Raw genomic sequence first — 15,518 nt, 5'->3', positions numbered from 1 at the left:
TATTGGCTGTATAAAGTAGCATCACAGTTCATAATAAGCAGTTTAACTCACATTTTTTCCTCTTCCTCCAGACCCAAACCACCACCACCCGATGGTGTCAAATCCAACCCCTCCAAGCGGCACAGAGACCGTCTGAACAGCGAATTGGACAAGCTGACCAACCTTCTACCCTTCTCAGAAGACGTCCGGGCACGGCTGGACAAACTGTCAGTGCTTCGACTCAGTGTTGGATACCTAAAAGTAAAGAGCTTCTTCAATGGTGAGATGACAACTTTGTATTATTTAGTCCTAAATCATGAAATATCTTTTAGTTTTTCAGCTCTGTGAAAACGTAAGCTTTTTTGCGCAATACAAAAGTTCCCAGTTTCCCTATTCAGGCTGTCATGTTCGTATTTTATCATATTGCCTGTGTTGTTTCTGGTCAAATTAACACATTGCATTGTTTGACTTTGAGGATGTTTTTGTGATGATAAGCAATCAGTTTACTTGATGTAAAATCTCAGCTATGAAACAAAACCACTTAAGAACCAACTGACTTAATGAGAGGACAGGAAATGATGTGGAGATGGGGGAACAGGATCAGGAGATGTCACACACAGGATTGAAACTTGTGGTGTCGCATGAAAGTATCTCTGCTCAGTGAGTCAGAGTATGTGGGATAAATGTTTAGCTTTAACTTAGATAAACTGTCACTGATTAATCATTGCTTTCCAATGAATTTTAGTTAAACTGACTAAAAAAAATCACCGTTACAATCATTGCGGTCCTTTGAGCCAGAAGAAGTGCTGTTTTTTGCACTTCCACATATCACCCTTGATTACATAATTTATGTTTTTCAGGCCAAATGTGTGAAAATGTTTCTCAATTATTCAGTCTCAGTCTTAATGTTTTTTTACTTTTATTCATTTATGTAAAATCTTGAGTAAAATTAGAATAAATTTGTTTGCTTACACAGTTTACTGAAAGGACCGTGTGACATGAATGATGTGCTAGAAGCTTGTGACTTCAGCTGACATGTTTATTATCTTTGTGAACAGAGCTGAATGATCACATGCTAGTCTGATTTGCAGTCCTTAACTTACTTAACTTACTTGACATCATATGCCTGGTTTTTCTTGCATTTTTATTTTTTTGTTCTGGGTTTGTAAATAATCTGCATAGACCTTTGTAAGTTTCTGATGGCTTCAGATCTTCAGCCAAAAAGGCTTGTTTGTTTGCATATCTTTAGAAAAGGCTCACAAAAACATCTCAGCATGACCTTGCAAGGAGTGACGTAGGATCTTCTCATGGAATTAATCAAGTTTCTAAGAATAATATAGAGGGGAAACCTCTCAACGGAAGGATAAATCAGTACTTCCCAGAACAGGACCATCCATAATGTCTGTCTAACAGACATTGAAGTTTATTTTCCATAGAAATTCATATTTAGTATTGTTGAGTTTGTCACTGATTGATTAACTGATTTACTCTGAATTGTAGTCTGGGTTGTGAAGTGGTTTTGAAGGTAGACATTGTAAAACATATTTAATTAGTCTTATTTAGGGTTGCAAAGAGGCTGAACATTTCCAGTACATTTCAATAAACTTTCCAAAAGTTAACAAAAATATCTAAAAAAAAATCCTGGAAATTTTCCCCAAAATTCTGGATGGTTTCTGGAATCTTTGCAACACTAGTCTTCTTTGACTTTTTTTTTGGCTTGGATGTCTAAAAATCTTTAAAACAGTATAAAAAATTATGCTTAGATGTTTGAAATGAAAAAATAAGACAGAAATACTAGTTAAGGAGTGGACACAAAGCTGTTTTGCAGTTGTAGCCAGTTCTGGTGAAATGTAGACGGTTGGATGTATTTATTTATTTTTTTGGTAAATAATTGTGGCATGATTTGAATTGAACTCTTATCCACCTGTCAAAAACAGCTATTGCGTTCTCTTTGGTGCACATTCACAGGAAGGAAATAAGCCAGAGGACATGTTGCAGTCCTCTGCTATCATTTCAAGATGATTATAAAATGACAAGACATAGGCTTCACCCTTATTTACTTTGCCCCTGTGTTTTTTCACAACTTAACTTTTTTTTTTATGACACAATCTGGATGTAGTATTAGATTTTGCCAACATTACCCCTGATGGTGGCTGTATTATTATTATTTTTTTACTTGTACATTGTTAAAGAACACTTGTCCACATTGACCCTTCTTGTACCCAGTCTCAGGTCAGAGTTCTTTATCTTAGACTCTGTTATCTTGTTTTTTGAACATGATAGTGGCAGTAAGCATGTGTCTTTTCTTGAACTCTTTGCTGAGTAAGCGTGGCAGCTATGAGGTGCATGCAGAGAATTCCATTATGAAAAGACCAAGGGCCTTATGGGAAATATTTTGGGAGTCATCTTGGCACCATCAGGTGGTAAGGAAGAAAAACAGTGCTCACAGAGTGCTGAATCAGACAACATGGAGTTCCTGGCAGTATCCTGGACGCCCTACCTTTTTCTGTCACGCTGAGCCCGTCCGAAAAAACACGCAAGCAGACAGTTGGCAAGGAACTTGTCCAGTCTGGATGGGCATTCGAGAGACTCATTAATAACCCAGTTTAGAGTAGGGTGTTTTTGCAGGACAGAAGGTCTTACCCAGTGTCATCTCAAAGGCCTCCGACCTGTCATCATTGTGCTAGCGGACTCGAACTTCCTTTTCCTTTGAAGAACTGGCCGTGCATTGTGTGGAAATTCATCAAGTCTTTTCCTTCTTCTCCACCGCCCTTTTACATTTTTCATTTGAAATCGGGCCTCCAAACAAACAGACCACCAAAGGCTTGACAGAGACCCAAATGTGCCAGCCTGCTGCCCCCAGCTAAGCTTCCTTTTATTGTTCTACTAAAATAGCAGCAATTAGAAACAGGCATTTGGGGGAGAGTAGAAGAGCGAGTGGGAACGAGACCGTGCAGGAAAAGAGACCTAGGCATGAAGCAGACAGTCCACAAGAAGAGAAGTTATTTTTGACCTGCCCACAAGATTCACAGCTGCACAGTGCACTTGTCGCTCTTAAAAGACCGGAGACCAAAAGGATCAAATAAAACGTGTCTCTATGCATTTGCCTGTGTGCTTGTGTCCCTAGAAACCACAAGTGTGAAGCAGAGAAACGAGGGCGACATGAGGCCCTACAAGTACGTGGTGTCTGGTGTTTCTGCAGTAAATGTAGCATAAATAAACTGCGACAGACAGGAAACACAAGGTATTGCGGTAAAAGTCCTTTCACAGGTTTTTTTGAGAAGGCAAGTAAAAGAGACGAGTGGCAAATTGGGAGCATGTGACATCCAAAGAGGTGCTAGACAACTAATCTATTTCCATTGCCCACATCCTTTGTCGTTCCGACATCTTATCTGCCTTGTGAGGTCCAGTTTTCTTCACCTCTCTGTCAAAAGATTTTTAGATTTGGCTAGCGTCTGGGTCATTTACTTCACTATCCATAAGTAATTACTGTCATTTCAGGAAATAACATCTGGAGAACGTTTTGGTGCAGTACAGTGGAGATTGAAATGGCCCATTCCAAGCTATTTTCAATCCCTGTGCAACAGTATTAATTGGATCAAGGCTACGAGTACAGTAACTCTTTTATCAGCTTGTCTATTTTCGTCACTAGCTGTGAAATGCAGAGATAGGCGTGCCCAGGGCTACGGATTCCTCTGCGTCTGGCTTCTAGCAGGTCAGACACCGCCTTTGCAGAGAATGGATCCTCTGTTGGCGTCCTCCCATCATCTGAAACCGTAGAGATAGAGGGAGACGGAAGGATCCAGAAGGTTGCACTGAGAAAAACCACAAGATTCGATCCCACGGTGAGATGCACAAACGGGACATTGTGTGAACTGCGTTCCCAGCATGCACTTGGGCCAGGGCATCGTTGTGTATTGATGAGGGTCAGGTCTGGAGGAGTCGTTACATAGAATGGTCCTTGTCTGAAGTGTAATGTGGTTTGTCATTGGTCTAGCTAGGATTTGACCTTAGGGATGACTCAGTTGGCTTCAAAACTAATTTTGCGGCGCCCGGAGTATGATGGAAAGAGAGACAGACAGAAAGATTCCTGAAAGAATGATTCATTGTTCCTCATTTTCTCCTTGCTCTTCATCTTTGCCCTTTCAATGTTTAAACAAGTTTTTATGCCTCTACCCTAGGGTTGCCACAGCACCAAAGTTTCAATAGTCTGTACAATACCAGTAAAATTTTGCAGCCCTCTGTGCCAATTTCAGTACCACAGCAAAAACTGTATTAAGTTTAGACATTTTTGTCCTGTTTTATCTTGCCCGCTGGTTATCACTCCAATTCAATCATGCACCTAAATATGGTTGTCAATCCAGAAACTTTGCGGTGTACTTAGCAGCATGAAAGACTAAACTTGTATTCAGATTGTAAATGGATCATAAACAGAAAGCAAGGGAAGACCCCTCCCTTTATAATCTTTAAAGACTGTCAATCTCTAAAGCGCAAGCTCACTGAATTCTGTTCTCTCACGGAAACTCCTGTTATAATAAAAACGCTCTTAATTGTACAGTGAATCTCTTATTGACATTGTGGTTGCACATTGTTGGATATAATGAAAGGATCCGCCAGTGTGCGGCGTGTCGAACAAAACGAAAACTTGTGCGTTTTCAGTGGTTTTAAGTGGATTCTGACTAACTTACTGACTAGCACCACTGATAGGCCATTGCATTCCAGCGCTCCCAACAAGTAGGATTGTGATTGGCTACAATGCTCGGTAGGGATGCGCGGTATACCGGTACTGGAAAAATACCGGTATATGTTTTATTTAAAACGGTACGATATCATGATTTGGCACATTTCGGTATATGCTGCTTTTCCGAAGTTCACCGCTAGATGGCAGCGCGCTACCCAAACTGACCCGAAACAACCGGCAAATGTGACAACAACATAGACGAACAAAATGGATAAAGCAGTTGAATCTCACTCAAGATGCCCAAAACGAATTAATAAAGAGAGGAGTAGAAGTGACATTTGTAATGACTTTGCTTATAAAACTGATGAAGAACCATCAAACCTGGCCAAGAAGCATCTGTCACTATCCTGACTTTAAGACTTCTGAAGAGATCGACAGGTCAGTGAATCATTCAAACCATCTCATTTAGACATTTATTTTCTTTTTACACTGATCAACGCACACACACAGAGTAACATAAGATCGAATATCACAATCTCCAGCGTTCGTTTCAAGCAATGACATTTAGATCTCATTATATTTGCACGCGTACTATTGCACTGTTTACATTCACGTTAGACACACCCGACTGTGTTTATGTGAATACTCACTAAAGATGGACATTTGTACATAATTCTGTGTATTTGACTGTTTAAGGAAACTTAATGTGTAATGTGCGAGCGTGACTAAGTGACAGGCGTGTGTGTGTGTGTGTCGTATGAGCTCATATCTCCTGTAACTTATTACGAAATGCTATAAAATCTCTAGCGTGTTCAAATGATTTGCGTTATCCGTCCCGAGACGAGCGTGAAATGTTGAATCGGATTATGCAGATTGCTTTAGTGTAGTGTGATGTCTTTTGAAACCAGAAGCAATTTGCTAATTTTGAGAGATTTTTGCTGAAATTATTTCTCACAAGAAAGTTTTCAAATGACTGATTTGATGTGATAAGCTTTGCTGATTAATTTACTAATAAACATTTGTGGTAATTTCCCAGTTTATAAACTCAAAACTTGCATAATTGTTCTCATTCGCGTGCAATATACCCGCGCTAATATCAGACCTTGTGGTATCGATTTAATATCGGTACTTCGGTATTAGATTGTGGTACCGTACCGAAGCCAAAATTGTGGTATCGAGCCATCCCTAATGCTCGGTGCTGAAATAGAAACCTTTGATTGTCAGAAAGCGCTTAAAACATACCAAACATGGCAGTACCAAACATACCCAGAACTCGGTACTACCGATACTGCAGAAATAGCGTCAACTTGTTTTTTAGTACAGACTAGTCCCAGTAGTACTAGTACGTTTGACAACACTACTCAACCCTGTTCAAAGCATTTAGCCTCACCCCTGCTGCAAATGTTCTCGCTGTCTCTCTCCATATGTTTTTCTGAACTGCATTTTCTGTCTTATCTGAGTAGAGATCGCCACGTTCCTGACGGTAAATAGATGGCAGGGTGAGGGTGGTAGGGCTGAGGGAGGGAAGGGTTAGCACTCCAAACCCTGAGGCATTCCGGCACGCTATAGGGGCTCTGCAGGTTGTGGAGACCTCAGATCACTTGGGGTCTCTCTTATTAAATCTGTCTTTAAAAGAAGAGGAAACGCACCTCTTTTTTATTTGAGTGTGAAAATGAGTCAAGTTTTTCAGCAAGGCCACAAGTGTTGTATCTTCAAGAGACGTTGTGTTACTAAGTACAACATGATGTCAAGTCACTCTTTTTCTCATTGTTCCTCAACATAATCTTTGTTTTGTGTCTTGATAAGCCAATTAAGGGCTTTCTGGGACAGGAAGGTAATCCTTTGGGCAATGTTTGGACAGTTTTTGGTCGATCTTGAACTTGAACACTTAACAGTCTTTTGATTGTTAATGCTGGTTAGTCATTGATGGTCCTTGTGTAAAAGGACAACATCTCTTCTGGGAGATGCCCCTTTTTAATCAGGCAAACTTTGAGAAGCGGTTACTTTAGATTGTAAGGTTAGATTTTCTTTACAGCGAAAATAAAGTGTTAACCTTTAGTTTTTTTAACCTTCAACTGTTGAGTAGGATTCTTGTGTTTAGCTTAAGGAATGTAAGGGGTTGCCAAAACGTTGGTTTCTGTTTTCCTTCTTTCCATGTTTATGACAGACGGATTGCCCGAGCAGCCAAGGAAATGGAACAAAATGTCTTTTCTGAACCTCAGTATTCCTGTCAACTCTAGTTGGACATCCAGTGCTAACACCTGATTTTGTTTTTAAGGGCATGAAAGCAGCATACACTATTGTCCTGGTTGAGGTTTTTTTCCCTACCCTTATTTGTTTTGTTTTTTGTTTTGTTTTTTTGGGGGGGGGTCTGTCTCCTATTGTCCGTGGTCAGAAGAGTTCGCATTCTCTTTCTTTTGTTGATGGGAGACAAGACAGATGGACGCTGAACATCAATATTTGTGTTGGCTTGAGTAAGTAGAGACTTACACCAGAGGCTTTGGAACAGAAAGAGGAAAGACGAGAGATTCTCTCTCTCCCTTCAACTGCACAATTTTCTGTTCTTCTTCCCGCCGGATGACCCGACCTGCCGCGTCTCTGAACGCAAGAGAGTGCTTTGGCCGGTCTCTCGTTTTTTTGCCCTTTGATGTGATCGTTTAGTCATCAGTCTCACCGCAGAACAACAATCCCAGCAGGGGTCTCAATTCTGAGCTTGTACATGCACAGGTTTACATTACGCCCTGTTACTTTGATGTACTAACTCAAGAGGCAAATGCATTTATCTTGTTTTTTCAGGACTACAGGCCTGATTTAACTTTAACAATATATTCATCTTTGAAAATGTTCCTACAAACCACACTAGGGAACCACAAGATATGAGGCTTTGTTGCGTATTCTTCTTCTTTATGGATTTCTTTATGGGGTGCATATGTCAGGTTTCAGTACAGAGCGATGCAACTTGATACTATTTACCCAGGTATGCAAGATAAATAAACCTAGTACTCTAGTTGTTAAACTAGTGCTTATGTTTTTAATAAAGCCGATGGGTTTCTGATACCACCCTTTATGTGCAGCATTGCTAACTTACCTAACTCAGAGCTTTTAACCCTTTTAAATCGTACAAATAGATATATTTTTGACAATGCTATGTTCCTGAGACACTCATCTAAACTACCATCATAATAAGGCTCTTTGTAGCTGTGTTGCCTAAGGTAATTCTCATTCAGATGATGCTGTCTCTATTTATACCCTGACACATGTAACCTCTGTTACCCAGTAGCACTCCTATGCAAACCAAGTCACCCACTAATATGAAACCAGCTTTTTCATCATTCAAATTCACGCGTTTCTCTTTTGTGGCCATTGTTTAGATACACTCGCAAGCATGGCAACTTTTTTTTTGCCTGTATAGCAAGTCACAACCACATGTGGTTGAAACACTGTTTTTACACCCACTAAAAAAGGAGAAATAGTAAAGCTGCAGTGTTAATTCAAAGGGGCTCTAGCAAGCTCATAACACGAAAACACCAAGTGCTGCAGTGTCCCCCCACACTTGAGGTGGCGATAGCATCAACAAGCATGCCTATCAGCAACACAAGACGGAGCTTTTAACATCATCACAGTCAAAACAGAACTTGGCTACTCAAGTGGAGACAGGCCCAAGAATGATAAAGAGCCAGCATGACTTCTTGCTTGCTTTTGAGGGAAGGTTGGAAAGAGAGGTACCGTAATGCATTGGTAGTCATTAGAAATAAATGAAATAGGCGACTCTGTCATGGGAGGAAGAGAAAATATTATCTGTCATTGTGTTGTCATGATACTAAAATTTCAGCAGCAGATACCAGTACCAGTTAGCCTGACGTGGTCATACTACGAGTCTAATACTGCTCCATTGGGCTGTAAATATGGGGCGTGTTTCAACCGAGCCAGGAAAGACCTCAATTGGATAGATCTACAACCAGTCAGAGCAATGGAGCGACGCACGTTAGTTGTCAAATGTCAACAGAACTCAACTGCACTGTGTTGCGGGTTTCCCACGGATTGTTTTTCGGGTTGTATTTCGGGTTGTTTTTCGGGTTGAAGCGACCTCAATTAAATGATATATAGACCCAGGAATGCGAATTTTAGCCAGCAACCTTGCCAAAATAACACACATTTTACCCCCAAACACCCTTTTTTTCCAGAGAACTCCTCTGAAAAGCTATAGGGCTTGTTTTAGGCTAATAGTTGGCGGGTTTTGTTATAGAAACTTGGCAACCCTGCTGCACACACGCTGTAATAAGTAACGTTAGAAGCAAAAGATGAGTGTAAACAATCTTTGCCGATGTTGTAAAAAAAAATAATTTAAAGGGGGGGTGAAACACTCAGTTTCAGTCAATCTCATGTCAATCTTGAGTACCTATAGAGTAATATTGCATCCTTCATATCTCCGAAAAGTCTTTAGTTTTATTATATTTATAAAAGAAATATGGGCTGTACCGAGTCTTTCCGGAAAAAAACGAGCGCCTGGAGGCGTATCGTGTGGGCGGAGCTAAAGAATCACGATCGCGAACAAAGCGGTGACGTCCTCAAGCGTGGAGAAACCCATGGCTATCGATCTCAGCTAATAGATATGATCCAGAATCTAATTCGGAGGCTGAAATAGAAACAGCAGCAGCAGGACGTCCGTCTCTGTGGTATGTACTGTATTTAGTGGCCTGTCAACATTTGTCTTTACTCTCAGTTTATGAGGACATGATTCGGTTTATGGACTATTGTATGCGACCAAACCTTAGTAGCAAGCAAAACGGTTTTGCACGTCAGACTAGTGTAACGTTATAAGTTACATAGAACAGCAATGAAGTCCGTTAGCGCATTTGAATGACGAAGCACGCGATCGTGTCGTTTACTGATGTTTACATACGCGACGAAAAGCAACAGCACAGACATTTGAAGCAGTTTTACTCACCGGCTGCTTCCAAAGCAGGACCGAACCTTTATCGCTGGGACGGCTCCGTCAAAAACACACTTCTTGGAGTGTGGAGATCCACTTTACGATGCGACTGAAGCATTTCTGCGTTCAAATCGGTTCAAATGCAGCGCTGCCTTCCCGGAATGTTGTGCTGAAGCGTTGAAGTCGCTTAATGTCAAAGTGGAGGAATGAAGTGGAGCGCGGCGCGGACTATAACCGACATTAGTGTTCACGGACGACTGGATCTGCAGCTGAGAGCAGTGTTTACAGCCGTGCATTTCCTCTCTCCCTCTAGTCACGCGCGCGCACCCTACCGGGAGAAGAGCCCGTACGGCCCATACAAGGACATTCCGTTCTATTAACGTCAAGTCGACCCATACTCGAAAAAAACTCTCCAAAACTTGTGAGAAACCAGAAGGAGTATTTTTGACACAGAAATACTCCATCAAACATTAGTTTTTGAAACTTTGTCTATGTTTAGGATGGGAATCCAAGTCTTTAACAGTGTAAAAAGCTCAGTATGCAGGAAACAGCATTTCACCGTCCCTTTAAGGATACACAGAGTACTTACCATCACGATCATCATTTCTAAAAAGAGAAATACCTGAATAGTGAAGGTGACTGCAAGTTCTCTGTTTAGGATTTGAACAAATTCAACCCAAGCACCTTTGATTACGTTACTGTTTATCATCTGTCCATTATCGTCTAAACCCCGCCCTGACAATTTCATTGGTCTGAACAGTTTCTGTTCCGGCATAATTACTCCTCTGGATCAAGTCTAGAGCCGAACTGCCCGAGCTCAAATGTTGTGGGCGGGGACTAAGTTCGGCTGGCATCCAGGCTAAGTACCAGTTAAATTCCTACACATATACCACAAAAGCAAATATAGTTTTAAATTCATACTTTTAATATATTTTAAACATTTATTTAGATTTATATAAACTTAAATACAATCTAATAAATATTTAGTTTTTCAAAATATTTTTATATTAATTTATATTGCTATAAAACTTAATACATTTATTAAAAATACAAACAAAATATAAAGGTTTATTTGCTTTTTTTTTTTTTTTTTTTTTGCATTTATTGCACAAATTCTTTTTAAGTTTTAGCATTGATCTCATACCGAACTACCAGCACTTTTTGATACCCCATTCCGTGACATTGTTCAGAAGCAATTAATGTGCTAGCAGTGATGAGTAATCTCGTAATTCCAGGTTGTAACGCTCTTCAAACAGAAAGTATCTAGCAGACCAAGACCAGTAATTTCACTCGTGTGGTATGTTGTGCACGGCACCAAACAGCTTGTTTTCTTCATAGTGTGCATGAGACTCAAGTATGAATCACTGGGCGCAAGAGTCAGTGTAGTTCTGCCACCAGATGTTAGCAGCTAAGCGTTTTGCTGGCTTGCGGCTGCTCCTCACCTCATGCTGTGATATTCATGTTTTTCCCGCTAAACACACGGCTTTTGAGTCTGCTCTAGTAGATGTGAGTCAAGGTTAGTAGGGAAGTGGCTGACTTGAGGTGGGGTGGGGAAGAAAAATCATGAGTCATCTCCATGCTAACAGTCATTTAGCATGAAATGCTAACAAATAGGAAATGGCTTCACCAAAAATGTAGGGTGGTTAACCCTCAGTCTTATGAAAGTTTACCGTAGTAGCCTTGCATAATAACCACCATAAACCATATTGTGTTAAGATTTGTTGTTGATATTGTTTTTGGATATAAACCATATTAAAACTACAGTTTATTAAATACCATTGTATTACCACAGTACTTTCATCATGGTTGTTTTAGACATGTTAAAACCATTGTATTGAATATATACTATGGTAATATTGGAAGTACCGTATAGTACCATTTAAAATAGTACATGAATTACCATTATGTATTTAATACAAGTACAATAGTCTTGCCATTATTGTCTCATGTTAATGCAACACATTACATATTTGTAAGGGCTCTGATAGTCCAGTATTTTAACCCTTAAAGTACCATATTGTTGCTATTGTTGCTATATTTCTACAGTTAGTATGATGGTAGTAAAACCATAATGAATTTGCATAAGGCTAATGTACTCAACTTCCCAACTTTGTCATTTCCTCATGTTCATGCAATGAATCTCTAGAAAGTTGGGGGGTTTTTTATGATGTGCCACGATAGCCCGAAGCGGTTAGCCTGTCAGCTTTTTCGATTCTTAATCCTGAACTTTGATGTGCTTACACATGTGCTGGAACGTGCACGGTTTGATCATTTGGCATCCTAGCAGGGGAAACCTGTTAAACGTGTTGCTCAGTTTCCTCCGTGTACACAGGAAGTACTCTTTGTTCAGAAAGAGAAGGTGAGAGAGCAAAAGAAAGTCTTTAAAAACATTGAGCAATCTTCATTTGCTTAACAAACTAGCACTAAACAGTACAGTACTAGCTCTGAGGTATACAGTATAGCAGAATGTTTGCAGCACTGCGGTTGGTTGACTGTCTGATCTCTCAGTATTGCCTGAAGGGAAACGTTTGTCAGCGTTAGCGGCAGACTGCCATACATCTGCAGCCGTCAATCCGCAACTTTTCTTCCTCTCACCTGCAAGCTACCTTTTCAATCATCTGTCTGTGATCCCGCCATCACAAAAATATTCTCTTTTCCCTGTCTGTTTTTAAACGCGCACACAAAATTCACCCCGTCCTTTAATCTCATTAAAGCCACATGGAGAAAGCAACAGAAAGAGACCGGGATGGGAGGTGGAAGAGAAAGTCTAAAAGGAAGGGGAGGTCTTTTGGGGGGATGATCAGCATTATCTGGGGTTTTCAAAGAGGAAAAAGATGTTTCCTGATACTCTTCCACTTTGGCTCAGATATGAAATACGGCCAATGCACTGTTTTTGACCAAGTTTGCGAGTTCCCTTCAATTTTTTTTTAACTTAGCTCTCAGAAATAAGGATGTGATTCTCAAGTTGCAGAAACAAAACTGTTTCAACGCAACAGAGACACAAATATTGATTCACCTTCCAAAGTGTCCTGCAAGAATTGCATAGTTGGTAGCTGTTTTTTTTTTTTTTTTTTAAATGCTAATTGGTTTCTAGCTTCTTCAAGCTGGTCATTGGCATCTACAAGCAAACTTGGACCACCAACATATGATCTTAGGACAGTAGAGCTGGTTTTTGGCACACAGCGCCTGGTCAAACAAGGTCATCACATTGATTTTGGACCAGCTAGCATTTTCCAAAACACACTTTCCAGTTTAAACTAGATTTTCCAACAGGGACTAGCCGGTAAAAGTGCAGTTCTGCAATTATTAGCTTACTTGTTTGGCATCATCAGTTGCTTTTTATCCTCAGTGACTTATGGGTTACTTAATGCAACAATGTTATCTATTGGTGGAGAACTGTCGCAAAATTGTGTTAGTTGACACAACCTTTTATATGAATATATAACTTTTTATCAGGAACTGGTTGTTCATTTAACATGAGCAGAACATTAGCAAGGCCTACAACTTTGCATCACTGCCTATCCATGGCTGTTGCAGATTTCACACGCCGTAAGTGCTTATGTGACTAAACAAAGTGCCATACATCAATGAGAACTGTGGTAAAACTTTTGTATATCTGTTAACCAAAGAGCTACATCTGATAACAAGAATCAATTTTGCGTAAACCATAAACAAAGACAAAACAAGGGTTATTGACTCTTCTTGTAATATGTGTGTTATACACCTAGCATATATTTTTGTTCACAGCCTCTTGTCATTAGCTTATCAGGAAGTGATCCTCGTATCGTGGGAGTGGAAAGTTACCAGACGTGTCAACGCCCCATCCCCACAGTTCTGAATGACAGTTTACAGAAGCTGACAAGGAGATTTTACTGTCTGTTTATTTGAAGTGACAACCACTTTGGCATATCGGCAAGAATATTTGACTGCTCTCACATTACCACCCCATTCCTACCTGCTTCCTCCGACGGTAAACCTAGCAGATTATCAAGACTTTTAGTTTCTCATTTTCGTTTTTTGTGACATCTTCCCCTTTGGTCCTAACAGACAAAACAGTCCCTGGGAGCAAAGCAAAGTATCAAGGCAGGAAATATACATGTGAGGATTTGGAAAGTCTTAAAGAGCAGACTTGCAGCCAATTCTTTGCTTCGACTTTAAGCCAGGAGCCATGGCCGATATATATTCATTCATCTATGCCATTGGGACAGACAACAATGAAAGACAGCAGGGTTGAATGACACTAAAACCTAAACCAAAAAGAAACTCCCTTTGAGATGGGTGTTAATGTGAAGGAAGAAAAGGGAAAAACATGAGTGCAATATCAGTATTGTAAGTCAAGACAGATAAAGAAAGCCCTGTGGGTGAGAGCAGTTTTCTTTGGACCCCGGCACCATTTCCTGTCCGCTCCGACCCAAGAGGTCATTGGACGCCCCAGTGCACTGTACTCTTCCTCTTGAGTTTTCTTCCCCTCCTTACTCTCACATTGTTTTCACCATTTAGAATTTTCACCGGTGTTGCGATGTGCGTAGGAAGAGATAGACTGAATTTCCTGTTTACAGAGGTGCATTTAAGGACAACGGTCATATGCTCGTTTTTCCGACCTGTGCTTAAAGTTAACGTATCGTTTAACGTTTTTGTGGTGAAAAGCGTGTTTTCAGGTGTGCATTTATCCCTGCGTGTGCATGTCTGTGCCTGAGACTTGCGAGTTGTATATGCGGGCAGGAAATGTTCGAGTGTGTGTGTGTGTGTGTGCGAGTACACTCAGGACGTTCTGTGTGTGTATGTGTGTGTTTTCTGTTGGCAGTGAAGTGTCTCAGGGGAGGCAGGGCTTGCGTGAGAGCACTGTTGCAGATCTGTCAGTAAGAGGGGGCTGCTCAAGGTCTGGCGGAGTGTGTGTGAGTGTGTGTGTGTGTCTGCGCCGGGTTTGGATTGTTCCCCCCATTGGGAGGGAGGGAGAGCGGGTTAAGCCAGCCACGTCTGTCAGCATGGAGCTGCCGTTCTTATGTGTGTGTATGCGTCCTGTGTTTGTCCACGGGGCCCGTGGAAGGAACGATTGTGGACATTTTGAAAGCAAGAAGCTAGGTGAACCTTCTCATCAGAAACAAAGAGGTCGAATGGGCAGGGAAAGAAGGTGTGCGTGTTTGTGTACACAAGTGCTTGTATGAGCGACTGAATACAAGTAGAACGAGTGTGTGTGGTTGTTAGGAGCATGTGTGTGTGTTTGTCCAGCTATAGTGTTATCTTGCCGCTGTCCTCATTCTGTCCTCACTCTCACAGCAGGACTGTCAAAACTTCCCTTTTCTGAGAATTCCACACCCACCCACACACACACACACACACACACACATTTAACTAAAAGAGGAAAAACCATAGACTTGAAAGAAAAACATAATTATAAATTCAGAATGCCCAATATAGTAGGGCTGTCATTTTTTTTTTTTTTAAATCTAATTCGAACGGATATCAAATATCAACCAATGTATTCGAATATATTCGAATATCTACGACCCCATATAAAAATATTTTAAAAAACGGACGCCGCCGTAACGGAGATTCAATCACAAATGCATTAACAGTCTCACAGTCGTAAACAGGACTATAAATTGTTAACTTAATGTTTGAAACAGCAGGTTATCAACTTAAGTGTAAATTAAGATATGAAGTGCCACTATATGCAATCATCACAGGCACGCGCTGTGGACGTCATATAAGGACGCACACTCAAAAGTAATCCGGTCAGGTCGTTTACATGGTGAAATGTTTCGTTTGATCGATTCATGAAAAGGTTTATCCCACCCATCTCAAAACGATTACAATTTCATTCAGTTTGGGCATTTTGATTATGATTGAGGTGTTTATATGGAGCATTTTCATTCAGATTGGACTTTTAAACCGATTACAGTGCTCCATGTAAACGCACCCGAC

The 15,518-nt window shown here is 40.6% G+C and overlaps 1 protein-coding gene across 1 annotated transcript in view; it reads left to right on the top strand.

Moving 5' to 3' along the window:
- ahr2 (aryl hydrocarbon receptor 2) overlaps window positions 1-15,518 on the top strand; it is a 66,359-nt gene that overhangs the window by 9,769 nt on the left and 41,072 nt on the right. The window contains exon 2 of the mRNA XM_067415732.1: window positions 72-259. Coding sequence (XP_067271833.1) covers window positions 72-259 — 188 coding nt within the window. The remainder of the gene's footprint in view (window positions 1-71; window positions 260-15,518) is intronic.

Source organism: Pseudorasbora parva, chromosome 14 (genome assembly GCF_024679245.1).
Source record: "Pseudorasbora parva isolate DD20220531a chromosome 14, ASM2467924v1, whole genome shotgun sequence".
NCBI lineage: Eukaryota > Metazoa > Chordata > Actinopteri > Cypriniformes > Gobionidae > Pseudorasbora > Pseudorasbora parva.
Note: the sequence above shows the minus strand (reverse complement) of the source record. Positions and strands in the feature narration are given on the sequence as shown.